The 17,204-nt window shown below is 38.3% G+C and overlaps 2 protein-coding genes across 2 annotated transcripts; both read left to right on the top strand.

The window, feature by feature from the left end:
- Positions 1-2,051: 2,051 nt before the first annotated feature.
- Positions 2,052-7,809, top strand: LOC114076473. The gene is made up of 4 exons (XM_027915573.1): positions 2,052-2,502; positions 2,641-3,602; positions 3,659-4,815; positions 4,980-7,809. The coding sequence occupies exons 1-4, from the start codon at positions 2,052-2,054 to the stop codon at positions 7,807-7,809; spliced, it is 5,400 nt and encodes a 1,799-aa protein (XP_027771374.1).
- LOC114076474 lies at positions 7,809-8,330 on the top strand. The gene has a single exon (XM_027915574.1). The coding sequence runs from the start codon at positions 7,809-7,811 to the stop codon at positions 8,328-8,330; it is 522 nt and encodes a 173-aa protein (XP_027771375.1).
- Positions 8,331-17,204: the final 8,874 nt, after the last annotated feature.

Raw genomic sequence — 17,204 nt, forward strand, 5'->3', positions numbered from 1 at the left:
GGAGAAAGATAAAGGAAAGGTGGTTCCTGGGTACCTATCGTGGTTTCGTGATCCAATGACATTTGGTGACACTCCCGAAGGATCCAACAGAAAAAGAAGAGATCAACATATTATAAGACATTTGAAAAAAGAGTTGGAGAAGGCCAAAGCAACCATTGCACAGCAAGAAGTACATGTTCAAAGGGGAAAAAATCACAAGTTAGAGATGCAAGATATGGAAGGAGAATTGAAGCATGCAGAGGGAAGATTAGCCCGATTGGAGGAAGAATTGCATAGTAGAATCCACTTGGCACGACAGATAAAAAAGGAGCAGAGTTTTGAGATCTCTCGATTGAAAAGGAACTTAGTGGCATCCGAAGAGGTCGTGCACTATCAAAAGGGAGAACTTAAGCGCCATAAGGAAAAATTTGAGAAAGAAAGATTGTGTTGGATACATCAGTTAGAAGAATGTAAGAGAAAAATTAGTCATTATGTTGATATCGAAGAGGGGAAAAGACAATTGATCATCAAGAGAGCAACACTTCGCCATCAACTTGAAGCAGCAGAAGGACGAGAGGCCCTCTTGAGGAGTAATATGGGTGATCATCAGGCTTTGTTAAATATCTGTCATCAAAACATGGGAAGGGCTAGACTTCAAGTTCATCAACTGGCAGAGCAAACCTCCTATGTTATTAAAAATCAGCGCCGTATGAATGATCAAGAAGTGGCTGAGCAAGCACGGACCATTGTTCCCCATCTGCCGAAGGTATTGCTAAATTTGTATGAGCTTTGGGAGGAAAAAGAAAGCCCCAAGAAAGTGATGAAGATTGAAGAGAAGTTTTAGTTGTTTTTTGTTGTTCATTTCATTTTATTTGTTGAAAGAATTGGTTTTCAGTTTAAAATTTGGTGTTTAAGGATATTATGTTGATCTGGGTTGTGTTTAAACCTTTTGATTTTGTTGTTTTCTTGAAGTTTTGGCGACTGAATTCCAAATTAATCTTTTTGAGTTGTCTAAATCTTTGAATTACGTAATGATTTGATTCATGCAGTAACATGATACGTAGGCAACCTCCAAAGGGTCCGATCAGAATTTCTTTTTCAAAACTTTTTCTTTTTCAAAAAAAAACAAAGGAGAATAAGCAAAGCTAAGATGGGATGAAACAATGGCCTTCTGAACCCATGTTACTATGTGATTAATAAGTGTGTGATTGATTTATAAAATTGTCTAACCCCTAACAAGTTTGTTCATTTCATATCAACTCTAGTTAGCTTTCGGTGGTTGGTTTGTGGTAAACTGGCAGAGCACCCGTACCTTACCAGGTCTAAGGTAAGAGCGTCAATGACAACCAATACTGAAACTATGGTGAATCCATCGGATACTCCAATTGATTCAACAACAAGAGAGACAATCACTATTGAAGAAAATCGGACGTTGAGACATATTATGACACAATTGTGGCAAGCCTGGGCCAATGGACAAGAACCAAGAACGTCTATTCCTGGTTTTCCTGAGATCAATAGTATCCGATCTTCATTTTCTCAGGTCCCAATATCAGAACTTTTTTTCCCTCCAGGGTATGGTCCATTTGATAATTGTGGGGCCGGGCCATCAACAACACGTCCTCAAGGCATGCCATTCAGGAATACTCCCACTGTCACAACAGCTGCACCGGTCTATACACTCCCACAACCGACTGTGACGCAAAGAGCAGCTCAAGAGGGACAGTTCACCACTCATCCGGAGCAGTACTATACTCCTGGGATAGCATTTGGGGGCCCTAACTCTGTTCAATTCGGCTCCCCCATTGATGTTGCGAGGCCCAGTCCAGGCTCAGAGCAAGAAGAAATGTTGAAAAAATGAAAAGCATCGAGCAACACGTGAAGAGCATGCAAGGGTTAGGAGGGCACAAAAGTGTCGCATTCAAAGACTTGTGTATGTTCCCAAATGTCCACCTGCCACCTGGGTTCAAAACCCCTAAGTTTGATAAGTATGATGGACAGGTGATCCCATATCCCACCTTAAGAGATACTGTAATCAACTTCGGGGTGCACGGGGTAAAGAAGAATTGCTCATGGCTTATTTTGGTGTGAGTCTGACTGGTGTTGCCTCAGAATGGTTTATAGACCAAGAGATTTCCCACTGGCACATATGGGGTGATATGGCTCATGATTTTGTTAGACAGTTTCAGTACAATGTCGACATTATGCCAGATCGTAATACACTCTCCAATACAAGAAAAAAACCAAGTGAAAGCTTCAGAGAATATGCTATCAAATGGAGGGAACAAGCAGCCCGAGTCAAGCCCCCATTAAATGAGCAAGAATTGGTTGATATCTTCATAGAGGCTCAAGATCCTGACTACTTCCACCACCTCACAGCCGCAATGGGAAGACTGTTTCACACAGCAATCAAAATAGGGGAAATGGTCGAAAGTGGTCTCAAAACAGGAAGGATCGTGAGCCAGGCAGCAATCAAAGCTACCACACATGCCATTCAAGGTGGTTCAACAAGTTTTGAAAATCGTAAAAGGAAAGAGGAAGTTATTTCACTAGCATCAAGGTCAAGGGGAGCTCAGAGAAATTCTAATTGTCCTTACACATCAGTTCAGGGACAACTTAGCTATCGTCAGCATTACTAACCTTATGCCCCTCAATATCCAGTATCTCCATCTCCGTACACGGTCTTAAATGCTCAGTCATATGTGCATCCTCCCAATCACCCACATTTTCGGGCCCCATCTCAAGGAAAATTTCTCCCACAACGGCCACCCTATCAGGTCCCTTACAACTCTCCTCTTATGCAGAATTATGCTCAAGATCAAGCACAGAAAAAGAAATTCACTCCATTGGGAGAGTCGTACTCCAGCTTGTTTCAAAAGTTAAGAAAGATAGGAGCGATTGAGTGTATCCCACCACATCGTCTGAATCCAAATGCTCCAGGTTTCCAAGCCAATGAAATATGTGAATACCATTCAGGAGCCCCAGGACACAGCACTGATAATTGTAGGACCTTGAAGGGAGCAATAGAGAAGTTGATCGAGCATGGAGTTGTTGTTGTGACGGATGATCAAAACACTCCCAATGTGACCAATAACCCACTTCCAGCTGAAAACAACTTAGTGGGTATGGTTTGTGATGATCAAGAGTACAAACTCCTCAGCAAAATGGGAAAGTTGTTTAGGAAGATCGGAGAAGAAGACAAGTCAATGAAGAGTTTAGAACCAATTGCATCTCTGAGTGTGGAAGGTGTCAATCTTGAAACCAAATTCTTGTGCTTCCCGGGGGTTTCAAAGGGGATTGAAGTTCGAGCAGCTATGCCAAAGTTGTATGTATCAAAAGGCTTTTCATTAACACAACATGACCAAAGTTGCTTGACCAAGTTGAAAGAGCCTATTTTTGTTAAGCCCGTTCAACAGCTTCCAGTAATTGATTCAAAGTCTGTCCCTTGGAACTATAACAAAACCGCAGTGGTTTATCGAGGAAAGGAGATTGTCGAAGAAGTTGATGAAGCGGGGGCTTTGACACTTTCTGGAAGATGTTATTCTCCAGAAGAATTAAGAAAAGCGAAAATGACTGAAAATATCCAAGTACCACTAAAGAAAGCAGTTACTGAGGAAGAAAATGTAGATTTCTAAAAAAGCTTAAGGTTCCAGATTACTCTGTCGTGGAACAATTGAAGAAGACGCCTGCACAGATTTCACTGTTGTCTCTACTTTTGCACTCAGAAGAACATCGTCTTGTATTGAATAAGGTTTTGAATGAAGCACATATGCCAAAAGAGACCAAAGTAAATCAGTTGGAGAATATGACAAAGCGCGTCTTCGAGTCAAACGCTATCACTTTCACTAATGATGAGTTGCCCAAGAAGGGAGCTGGACACAACAAAGCTTTGCATCTTACAGTGACATGTCAAGGTTACTATGTAAAGAGGGTCATGATAGATGGAGGGTCAGGGGTAGACATATGTCCTCTTTCTACGCTGCAAAGCTTGAAAGTTAACACTGACATAATTTGCCCCAGTAATGTATTTGTGCGAGCTTATGACGGCTCAAGGAGGGATACCATTGGTGAAATCAAGTTAAACATGACAATTGGGCCAGTAGTCTTTACGATTGTGTTCCAAGTAATGGATATGGAAACATCTTATAATTTTCTACTAGGAAGGCCATGGATCCACATGGCTCGAGCCATCCCATCAACTCTACATCAAGTTGTCAAGTTTGAATACAACAATAAGGAAATCACCGTTCATAGGGAAGATGATTCACCTATTTATAGAGATCCATCCGTCCCATACATTGAGGCAAAGGAAGGATGTGATTCTGTTGTTTACCAGTCTTTTGAGGTTGTATCAGTCGATCGCTTTAAAGAAGGAGAATCTATCATCCAATCATGCATCTTTTCTTCCGCTTCAATGGTAGCAACGATGATGCTCAAATATGGTTATCAACCCGGTAAAGGTTTGGGAGTATATTCACAAGGAATCGTGGATCCTATTACTCTCTTAGGAAACCAAGGCACCTCTGGCCTCGGATACAAACAAAGCAAGAGAAATGTAGATAAAGCTAACAACCACAAAAGGATTGATTGGTCGTTGCCACAACCAATTCCCCATATTTCTCATTCTTTTATCAAACCTCAGGGTCCAGAATTGAAAGATTCATTCACTCTTGAATACATTGAAGAAGTTATTAAGGATCTCAGTCATTTGTTTTGTGAAGTAGATATGGTCCAAGTTGGTGAAGGCACAAGTCATGCCAATATGCAGCTCGTGGGCTCAGGTGTTGAGTTAAGAAATTGGGAAGCCACTCCTTTCCCCATAAGGAAGGAGTCGTGGTAGTTTGTTTTGCTACTCTTTTGTATTTTGTTGTTCTCAGGGTTGTGGGTATTTTGTTATTGTCAACCCTTCTGTCCCTTTTTGATGTCAATGAAATGAAATTTCAGTTTCATAGTAAATTTTGTTTTTTTTCCTCCCTTAATTCTTATTCTCTATGTTTCAGTTCTGTAAATGCCGGCTTTGATAACATGACATGCATGCGGAATTCACTCCCTGATTTCAAAGAGTTGTTTATTCTTGAATCACCAAGTCAAAAGGTGGAATATGATGATAAAGAGGCTTTTATGGAAATTAATAGGGAACTGGAACAGTTTGAGCACAAACCGAAGCCTAATCTTAGTGAAACTGAGACAATCAATTTGGGAAGTTCCGACGATGTTAAGGAAATAAAAATAAGTTTACATATCAATCAGGAAATTAGAGAGGCAATAATACAACTTTTGTTTGAATACAAAGATGTATTTGCTTGGTCTTATGATGACATGTCAGGTTTGAGTGTTGATTTAGTGGTTCATAAGTTGCCCGTTTATCCTGATTTTCCACCCGTCCAACAGAAAAGAAGGAAATTTAAACCGGACGTGAGTGAAAAAATCAAGGAAGAAATAATGAAACAATTGAATGCAAAGGTGATCCAAGTTATTCGTTACACTACTTGGTTGGAAAATGTTGTTCCTGTGCCGAAAAAGGATGGAAAGACAAGAGTTTGTGTTGACTATAGGGATTTGAACAAGGCTAGTCCAAAAGACAGCTTTCCATTGCCAAATATCCACTTCCTAGTTGATAATTGTGGAAAACACGAGATGCAATCTTTTGTGGACTGTTATGCGGGGTATCATCAAATCTTGATGGATGAAGAGGACGCTGAGAAAACTGCTTTCACCACTCCATGGGGAACTTATTGCTACAGGGTCATGCCATTTGGTCTTAAAAATGCTGGAGCGACTTACATGAGGGCTATGACCACCATGTTCCATGATATGATGCTTAATGAAATTGAAGTATACGTCGACGACGTAATCATCAAGTCTAAAACACAAGTTGATCATGTGCAAGATCTGAGAAAATTCTTGGAAAGAGTACGAATATATGACCTCAAGATTAATCCAGCAAAATGTGCATTCAAAGTTCCATTTGGAAAACTTCTGGGTTTTATTGTCAGTAAAAGGGGAATCGAATTGGATCCCTCCAAAATAAAAGCCATTCGAGATTTGCCATCCCCGAAAAATAAGACCGAAGTCATGAGTCTACTTGGGATGTTGAACTACATCAGTAGGTTTATTGCTCAACTCACAACCACATGTGAGCCCATTTTCAAACATCTGAAGAAGGTTGCTGCTGTCAGATGGACAGAATATTGTCAACGAGCTTTTGAAAAAATCAAGGAGTATTTGTCCAACCCTCCCGTGTTGGTACCGCCTGAACCTGATAGGCCTCTCTTTCTATATCTTTCAGTAACAGATAATTCCTTTGGGTGTATTCTCGGTCAACATGATGCTACAGGAAGGAAGGAGCAGGCTATCTACTACTTGAGCAAGAAATTCACTAGTTATGAGGTCAAGTACACCCTTTTGGAAAGGACGTGTTGCGCCCTAACTTGGGTAGCTCAAAAGTTAAGGCATTACTTATTGTCCTACACAACTTACCTCATATCAAGGATGGATCCTTTAAAGTACATCTTTCAGAAGCCAATGCCAACTGGCAGACTCGCGAAATGGCAAATTTTGCTCACTAAATTTGACATTATATATGTCACTCGCATTGCAATGAAAGTCCAAGCTTTGGCAGACCACTTGGCAGAGAACCCAGTCGATGGTGATTACGAACCATTGGATACATATTTTCCAGATGAAGAGATTAACACAATTGAGGAAGTAGTTTCAAATGGAAATCAAGCCTGGCAATTGTACTTTGATGGAGCAACCAACACAAAAGGCACAGGTATTGGGGCAATTTTAATATCGCCCACAGGGCAACATTACCCTGCAACAGCTCGACTTCGCTTCTTTTGTAAAAATAACACGACTGAGTATGAAGCTTGCATCATGGGTCTAAATGTGGCAATAGATTTGGGTGTGCAAGAATTAATTGTGTTGGGAGATTCTGATTTGCTTATCCGACAAGCTCAAGGCGAATGGAAAACTCGAGACCTCAAGCTCCTTCCATACAGACAATGTGTGGAAGATCTTAGCAAAAGGTTCATGTACATAGAGTTTAGATACATCCCCAGGTTTCATAATGATTTGGCCGATGCCTTGGCTACTTTGGCCTCAATGCTTCCCTATCTGGGAAACACTTACATCACCCCATTAGAGATTCAAGTTCGGGACCAACATGTATATTGTAATACAGTGGAAGCAGAACCTGATGGTGAGCCATGGTACTCAGACATCAAGAATTTTTTGAAGACAGGGAGATGCCCCGAACATGCCAACAGAAGCCAAAAAAGAACTATTAGACGTCTGGCTGTTGGTTTCTTTTTTAGCGGGGATGTTTTGTATAAACGAACTCCGGATCTGAATTTATTGAGATGTTTGGATGCTGAAGAAGCCGAGAAAATTATGAATGAAGTGCACGCTGGGGTATGTGGACCACACATGAACGGATATGTCCTTGCAAAAAAGATACCCCAGGCGGGGTATTATTTGCTTACCATGGAAAGGGATTGCTTTCACTTTGTGAAAAAATGTCATCAATGTCAAATCCATGGAGATCTCATTCATTCACCTCATTCAGAGTTGCACCCCATGGCTGCTCCTTGGCCCTTTGTTGCATGGGGAATGGATGTAATCGGACCAATTGAACCAAAAGCCTCTAATGGACATCGATTCATTTTGGTTGCAATTGATTACTTCACCAAATGGGTGGAGGCGATAACTTTCAAAGCAGTCACTAAGAAGGCGGTCGTGGATTTTTTCATTCAAACATTATTTGTCGATTTGGTATCCCAAGAACTATCATCACAGATAATGTTGGAAACCTCAATAGTAATCTGATGAAGGAGGTATGCGAGCAGTTCAAAATTGTGCACCACAATTCTACTCCACACCGACCAAAAGTCAACGGAGCTGTGGAGGCAGCCAACAAGAATATCAAAAAGATTCTCAGAAGGATGGTTCAATGCACTAGACAATGGCATGAGAAGCTGCCTTTTGCACTTTTAGGATATCGCACAACAGTGCGCACCTCGATTGGTGCAACTCCTTATTTGCTGGTGTATGGAACTGAGGCTGTGATTCCAGCGGAAGTCGAAATTCCATCTCTTCGAATTATTGTCGAGGCTGAAATTGAAGATACTGAATGGGTCAAAACCCGACTAGAGCAACTCGCATTGATAGACAAGAAACGATTGACGGCTCTCTGTTTTGGTCAGCTTTATCAGCAAAGGATGGCTCGTGCATACAACAAAAATGTGCACCCAAGAAACTTTGAAGTAGGTCAACTGGTCTTAAAGCGCATTCTCCCGCACCAAGAAGAAGCCAAGGGAAAGTTTGCCCAAAATTGGCAAGGTCCATAGCTTATCAAAGAAGTAGTGTCCAAAGGATCCCTGCACCTTACTGATGTGGAAGGAAAAATCATGGGCATAATTGTTAATGCAGATTCAGTCAAAAGATACTACAGCTAATGCATTTTAAGGTTTTGCGACAAGTTTGGGGTTGAAAGAACAAAGGAACCTCTAAAAAAATCTATCATTGAAAATTCTGAACTACGTTTGACCTGATTCCGAAAGGATACGTAGGCAAACCTTTAGGGGTTCGGTCATATAAAAAAAATCAGTTTTCCAGTATTTACAGAAAACTGGGGCATTGTTTTTGTTTTTTTTTATATAGAATAATGTAAGATTATAATTCTATTTATTCTGGCAACCGACTTTTTGGTCAAATCTGAAAATGATATTAATCATCAAAGGCAACATCGAAAAAAAAAGAAAAAAACTTATGAGTGAAAACCCTTAGGGGTACCATAAGTAAGTAAGTAAAAAAAAAGGGAGAGAGAGAGAGTCTTATCGGTGAAAACCTTCATAGGCATCATAAGACGAAAAAAAAAATAATGAAATCTTATAGGTGAAAATCCTACGAGCACCTTAAGATAAAGAGAGAGAACATCATGAATGAAATCTGCAAGGATGATCATTTCCCGACACCTCTGCATAAAGGGCACATAGATCAATTGGCGATGACTCAAATTTTGAGAACTAAAAAACTCAAACGGATCAGGGGGCAAGTCCAAGTGCATGTCATGGTTCAATCAAAGTCGACATATGCCTCAAGATAAGTTCTCTTTCTCATTTTAAGGAATGTGCTTCATTAAGTTTATAGTCTTCGTGATCCAATCTTTCCTACTCTTAAGTTTGATATATTTTTTTTATTTTTTTTCTCTTTTTGATATAATCTCTTGACAAAATAAAGTAAAGAGCGCAAAGCTTACTATGGGTTTCCAAAAGTAAAGCTGAGTATCTGAGTTGACAAGCCATTGAGCAAGGACTAAAAACACCTCAGATCTTCACTAAAAATTCATGAAGGTCATCATTCTTTGGACATCACTCTCACCATGATATTTGGTAGTACCAAAAGATCAAGGCCCCTAGTTAACAAAGAGGGAGCTTCAAAGGTTGCTTAATCAAGGAGTTGTAGTAGAGTTGGAGAAATTGGTCGTGAGTATGGTCAAGTCGTTGGAGAACCGAGGCCACAAACCAACCACCACTTTAAACTAACAATTTTCCTCTTTCATTTGCTCAACACAGAAAGAAAAAAGTAATGCAGGGTTACAAGTCAAAAGGAAACATCACAAAAAGGAAGATCTCCAAAGTCTTCAAATGTTTGGTGTATTATCTCATTCTACTCGCATTTTTGCCTATTAATGCGAGAGTTTCGGTAAATATTCTCCAATAAAAATTCCGTGCAATACGCACACGTCCTTTATTCATGGGCATTACGCACCATCCTTTGTTCATGTGCAATACGCACCTGTCTGAATTTCGTGCATTATGCACCAATCTAAATTCCGTGCAACAAGCACACGTCCTTTATTCATTGGCAATACGCACCATCCTTTGTTCATGTGCAATACGCACCTGTCTGAATTTCGTGCAATACGCACCAATCTGAATTCCGTGCAACAAGCACACGTCCTTTATTCATGGGCAATACGCACCATCCTTTGTTCATGTGCAATACACACCTTTCTGAATTTCGTGCAACAAGCACACGTCCTTTATTCATGGGCAATACGCATCATCCTTTATTCATGTGTAATACGAACCTGTCTGAATTTTGTGCAATACGCACCAATCTCAATTTCGTGCAACAAGCACACATCCTTTATTCATGAGCAATACGCACCATCCTGTGTTCATGTGCAATACGCACCAGTCTGAATTTCGTACAATACGCATCAATCTAAATTTATGTGTAGGGCGCACCAGTCATTATTCACATGCAATACAGATCAATTCTCTATTCATGGGCAATACGCACCATATGCATATCTGGAGCAATATGCACCAACATTCATAGGTTATACACACCCTATTCACATTTTGGGGATACATCCAATCTTAGGACAATGCGTCTTATTTGGAACTCTCAGGGCAACACGCCTCACTTAACCTATTCATTTTAGGGTTATACTTCGTAGTTCAGGATTCTCATATGTTTTCTTCTTTTCTAAAGGAAACATATTCTTCATGAGTTCTTCATTTTGTGATCTTATGTTTTGAGTTTCAACAACCAACTCAAGTTAAAACATGCACTTAAGAATGATCCACCAGCCTCCAAGACAGCATGAAGATCGATCTCAAAGATAATGCAGAGAGCAAGTGAAAGATCTAGACAAGATCCTAAGAAGATACATCAATTAGGGATCTTGTAACATTTATAATGTAGAGAGACATAGTTCTCTAACTTTTTTCTTTGTAACTATAGGCAGTAGATGATGACAAGCAATATGAAGCAATCTTTTGGCCATCGTTTCTGATAGTTTCGGTTATCAAAGTTTCTAGAACTACACTGATCTGATTTCCTTTTAATTAAGGATATGTAGGCAACCTATGAAGCAAGGTTCGGTCATCTTTTTCAAAATGGCTTCTTCAGAGTTTGAAATAGTCAAAAATTAGCCACTTCTTCACTTTCTTTGCTTGAAAACTCTTCATGTTTCCAAGCAAAGAGGGGCATGTTGTGAACACCAAATTTTTGACGTGTTTATTTTACTCCTATAATATCTTAGTAAGGAATTTTATTTTTATTTGTATTTTTGGGTGTTTGTTTTTATTATTTTATTGGCTCAAATGACCCAATTTTGTTTAAATTGGGCTGATTTAGATCAATTCTGATGGACCAATTGATTTTGACCCGGTCAATAGAAATGGTCAAGATTGAATCTCAACCATTCATGATATTTTGATCCAAGGGCTATTATTGGACCTAAACAAAAATACAAAACTCCAAAAAAATTAGCATTTTTATTATTTATTTTAGATTTTTTTTTTCTTCTTCCCCTTACTACCATGCCACCGGCCGGCCACCGCTGCCGCCACCACCGCCCAGTGGCCACCACCTTTTTGGCAGGAAAAATCTTTAAAATTTTACCATCTTTTCCTTTCACCCTCCTCTACCTAAATCTACAAACCTTTCATCCATATCTATAGCCAAACTCCTTAGATCTAAGGAAAATCGAATATGAATTTTTACTTTTTTCCTTAGATTTATAAAGTTCCGGTCATTCCCATCCCAAACCCTTTACATAAATGTGTAGAGATCTTCAAGGGCTATCATTTGATATAAATTTTAAGTTAAAAACCCGTCAAAAAATTTTCCGGCAAAGTTTTCTGGTGACCTTCATTTACCCGGAAGTTATGTCAATCTTTTCCCCCTCTCAATTTTTATCCAAATTCATCATTATCTTTTTTCGTTTGACCATATAAGTCGTTTGATGTCGGATTTGTGTTATTAATGTTCTTTAAGTTTATGATGTTGATGTTGTTGCTTGAAGTATTATTATTATCATTTTTATTTATTTATTTCTTCTTATGTTTATTATTTTTTATTTTTTTTACCTTTTTTCTGCATTATTTTGTTGTGTTTGATCTTTAAAATTGTTTAGATGTTTAGATTTTGTGTTAGTGGGTCAATTTGTTTGGGTCTTGATGAAATGGGTCAACATTTGGGCCTATTTTAGATTTTTTCAGATGGCTCATCAGCTATTATTCAAACATTGAATAAAAGAAATGGATCATCTACATGACATTTGGGCCTTTTATTTTCAGATGACCCATTAACTATTATTCAAACAATGAATAAAAGAAATGGGTCATCTAAATGATATTTCGGCCTATTATTTTCTGATGACCAATATAACTATATTCAATTAATGAATAAAGTAAATGGGTCATCTAAAAGGGCAAATGAATCATTCAATTAATCTGATTTTTCTTAAAACAAAAATTATAAAAGAAAATCATTGGTCATCTTGGGTGGCACCTTGGAAAACAAAGAGTCCAATGCATGCATTGGCTCTTAAATTTTCAAGGAAAGTGAGAGGTTTAATGTGGAACATCTATTTAAACCCCCTTCATTTTCCAAAAGAGGCGGAGGAGGAAGAAAAAAAAAGGGAGAAAAAGATAGAAAGAAAATTGCAAGAAGAAAAAAAAAACTTGAAAAAAAATTTTCTTCTTCTTAAAAAAAAAAGAAGATATTTCTCCTGGGTTGTCTTGGAAATTCAATTGAATTTGCTTCTATTATTTGCTTGTCATCAACTCTAGGTATCTCTTTTTACATTTCAATGTAATCTTGAATTAATGTTTATGTTCTTTTTAAAAAAAAAAAATATTGTTGATTTTTTTTACTAAGTTTATTATGATTCTCGTATGATTATGTTTATCCTTATATTATTTAGTTTGTATATTTTATTAGTTTATTCTATAGTGTTTCTCATATGATTGTGTTTATTATGATGTACATACATATTATTAATCATATTTAGTTTAAATGTTAGCATTAGTAAGTAAAAAAAAAGGTAAAATAAAATAAAATATAACGATCGCATTTTTATTAGGTTTTTGGTAACTTTCTTTTTGAAAAACGAACTTAAGAAAAAAAATAATGTAAAACTAGTCATTTTTGCAAAAGGGTTTAATCTGGTAATTTTTGCAACAAAAGAAAAATGTAAATCTGGTTATTTTTGCAAAAAAAAAAAATATGATTTTTAAAAAAAAATAATAAATTTCTCTTAAATAAATATTTGAATTGACTATCAAAGTAAAAATACAAATTTGACTGATTTGACTTAATAATCTAACAAGTAGAAAATTTGCTATTTTGCAATCTTCTATCAAATAAGTCGAGGTAGTCATTTAATATAAAAAAAAAATTACCAAATTGGTCATTTCTTAAATTTTTATCAATATAAAAAAAATTAGTATATAATTAGTTTAAAAGAGTGTTTAATTGTAATTTTGTAAAAGATTTTTTTTTGTTTTTTCTTCTTTTGTTGTCATTGTCTAGTAGTAAAACATTTTTTTTCTTTTGGTAAAACAACAAATATAAATGCTAGAAATTTTTTAATAATAATAAATAAATAAATACTAATCATTTTTTTGGTCTATGTGTTGCACCATTTTTTTTCATGCATTTTTATCATTATTTTTTTTAAAAAAAGTTGAGCAATTAATTATTGTGGTTTTTTTCTTTAAAAAATAAAATAAAACTTCAAATACAATCATGTGTTCGGTTACGATCCTTGGTGTGTATTCTTTTCTAAAAAAAAAGGTCTTGTCTGCGGTTACGCTCTTAGGCCAATCAAATTTTATTAAATACTAATTAATACAATTTTTTCACTTTTATCCAAAATAAATAAATAAATTATTTTAGCCAAATATAAGTTAATAAAGTGACCGTGCTAGAACCACGGGACTCGGGGGTGCCTCATACCTTCCCTCCGGTCAATGGAAATCCTTACCCAATCTCTGTTTTTTTTCGTAGACAAAAAAAAGAGTTTTTTTTATTTTAAACTAAGAACTATCTGGTGACTTGGAACACCTAAAAAATTCAATTCCAAGTGGCGACTCTAAAATAAAAATATATATATATTTTTTAAAGCCCGTTATATCCTCAACAATTGTAAAAAAGAAAAGAGGTGTGACAATAAGTAGCGCCAACATTTCTTAGACCAAACGACATCACCCTATAATGATATACACCCCACGGTGTAATGAAAGTTGTCTTTTCTGCATCCTCTTCATCCATCAAGATCTGGTAATATCCTGTGTAACAATCCACAAACGACTGCATTTCGTGCTTAGCACAGTTATCGATGAGAATGTGAATATTCGTCAACAGAAAATTGTCTTTTGGGCTCGCTTTGTTGAAATCTCTATAATCAACACGAATTTTGATTTTCTCATATTTTTTGGCGACAGAAACAACATTGGACAACCAAGTTTGATATTGCGTCACTTCCACTAATCGAGACTCGATCGGTTTGATTATCTCTTCTTTAAGTTTTAAACTTAACTCATGCTTGAACTTCCGAGCCTGCTGTTTTAGTGGACTGAATCCCGAATTAATCGACAATTTGTGAGACACCACTTTTGTACTCAGCCCTAGCATGTCGTTGTAAACCCAGATAAATACATCAATATATTCAGTAAGCAAATAAATCAGCTCGCTTCTTTGAGATTCATTCAGATGGACCGTGATTTTGACCTCTTTGATGCACTCTCATTTCCCAGATTCACAGTCTCAATTTCTTCCACATTCGGCTTATATTGATTCTCAAATTACTGAAATTTCTCACCAACATATTCTGGTATCTCAATTTATTCTTCATACTCTTCACCTTCGTCATCACCTGCCTCATTTTGTTTGTTTAGCTCGTGACGTGACATGAAATTGGCAGGTTTTAAATTAAAATTACTGAAATCATAAACAAACAAAGTTAAGAAAGTAAATAAACAAATAAGACATAAACAAGTTTTCAATAAGAGAGGCTTTCATTCAAATTGGAAAACAATGCAAACTTTGGCCATGGCAAAAGTCCATGTTGCCTTTTTAAACATTACGGGGGAATTTCAAAACTCAAGTAATTAAAGAAACTGCAAAATGGTGGGTCTCAGGCATTTTTAAGACTACCATAAATTTTCAAAACAGGCAGAAACAATGTCCTTCTACCAAGATATTCGGGGAATCAAGATTGGTGTGGAGGTCTAGATCTACAGCTGCTCTCTAGGCTCACCATCGTGGATACCAGCTAGCTCGACCTCATCCTCTATGACAGCGTCAATCTCTTTAAAAAGGCCCCAGATTCCTTCCCCAAGGTCATCACGATCAGCATAATCTCGGACTGGAAATGACAAGTACAGATGAGGGATTGGCCTAGCCAATGCTTGAACACTATTGTTCTTCATCTTCACCTCATCATCTGTGAGGACGTACCCCAAACCATACCTTTGCTCCTTTGATGGGAACTTGAATAGGCTCGACGATTCCTGTGAAATTTCTTCCCAATCCAAAACCTGGCTAAAATCTGTTCAGAGCATCACCGTAGCAATAGTCTTGTACACAGAGGGCATATGAGGGTACGGAGCCAAGTCATCACCGGTGGCATTAACTAGCTCTACCGTGTAGAAATCAGTGCCTCGAGAGACTTCATGTATGACTGGCGCATGCCCACCGGAGTGGCTTCCTTCACCTTGAATAACCAATTCTTTCTCCTTCCAAACAAGCTTCATCAGCTAGTGAAGGGTAGAAGGCATGACCCCAGCCATATGGATGAACGGCCTTCCTAGAAGAAGGTTGTAGCTAGTGTCAATGTCCAGGACCTGAAACTTCGCATTGATTTCTGCAGGACCCATATGATTGACCAAGTTTATCACCCCCAATGTGTCTCTTTGCACCCCATCGGAAACTCTCAGATTGACTTGGTTTTGTTAAAGCTTCCCAAATCAAACCTTAACTGCCTCAGAGTTGACAACAGAAAAATATTGAGACCAGATCCATCATCTACCAAGACACGGTTTATAACCCTTTCTCGACAAATGACAGTGATTTGTGAAGCTTTGTTGTGCATCCTTCCTTCGAAGGGAAACTATTCGTCACAGAAGCATATCTGATGTCCTCGGATAACCTGGTTGCATGGACGCTACATTGTCGTTATTGGTGCCCACGGGCACATGTATCATCCAAAGCCTTCACTCAGGTCTCACCTATGTAGCTTTGAACTCATCAACAAGGCCCACACAGAAATCTAAGCTGAGGTTTTCTCCAAATGCTTAACAATCGAATAGTCATTCATCTGCATCTTTCTCCAGAATTCTTCACCTTCTCCTTCGCTTATCAGACTCTTTCCTAGGTCCTTCTCTTGTCCCCCATGGGCCAACTCTTCAGGAGTATAACATCTGCCAGACCTGGTCATACCTTTAGCTGAAGCGGTTTATAACACAAACCTTGGCGTAGCGGGAGTTTCTATTGGCAACAAGGCAACAACCTTTGTGGGTGTCATAATCACGAACTCCTCCTTTTTTTTATGGTCAAAGAATCCACGCCTTTTCCAACTCATCATGAACAATCAAAGCTATCGCCTTTGTCACGCCCCAATCGTCGTCCGTCTCTATCATATTGATGTTGATGCCCCCATGATTTGGCAAAGGATTACTGTTGGCATTTGGCGTGGCTATCTGGAGGAAGAACACCTTCTGATCGATTAGATCCTGGATTTTGTGCTTGAGGTTAATACAATCCTCACTATCATGTCCAATGCTATTGGAGTGATATGCACACTTCTGATCGGGTCTGTAAAATTGGGAACTAGTGTCCACTGGCGTGGGTCCCACTGGATGGATATAACCTGCCATAGTTAATTGCTCGTACAACTTTTTTTGGCTTTTGGCAAGCACAGTAAAAATTCTAGCGGGCTTTTTCTCAAATCTAGGACGAGGAGGATTGTAGTTACCTTGAGGAGGAGGCATCTGACGATACTATTGTCGTTAAGACGGGGTGCCTAATATCTGGGATGGGGATTTTTCTGGTAAATTGGCAATGGAGCTTGGTAGTTTGGGGAGGTATTTTGGTAAACTGGAGCTTGGGCTTGATATACTGGTGAGGCGCTCGATAATTTGACCGCACGTTGGTGCAGTTGGGACTGACACTTTGGTAATGATTAGATGGAGTTTGGTAAATTGGAGGGGAATTTAGGTATATAAGAGGTGGAGTTTGATAACTGGGAGGGGGAGCATTTTGGTAAGTGGGAGGAGCATTTTGATAATTGTTGGGGAGAGGGATTTTGATAATCAGCTTGTGTATAACAAGCCTGTTAGGAACTCTGTGAAGGTCGAGAACGATCTTTTCGATGTCTTGTTCCCTTCATAAGAGACAACAGAAACGTCCTCTCTCTTCTT

The sequence above is a fragment of the Solanum pennellii genome, chromosome 3, assembly GCF_001406875.1.
Source record: "Solanum pennellii chromosome 3, SPENNV200".
NCBI lineage: Eukaryota > Viridiplantae > Streptophyta > Magnoliopsida > Solanales > Solanaceae > Solanum > Solanum pennellii.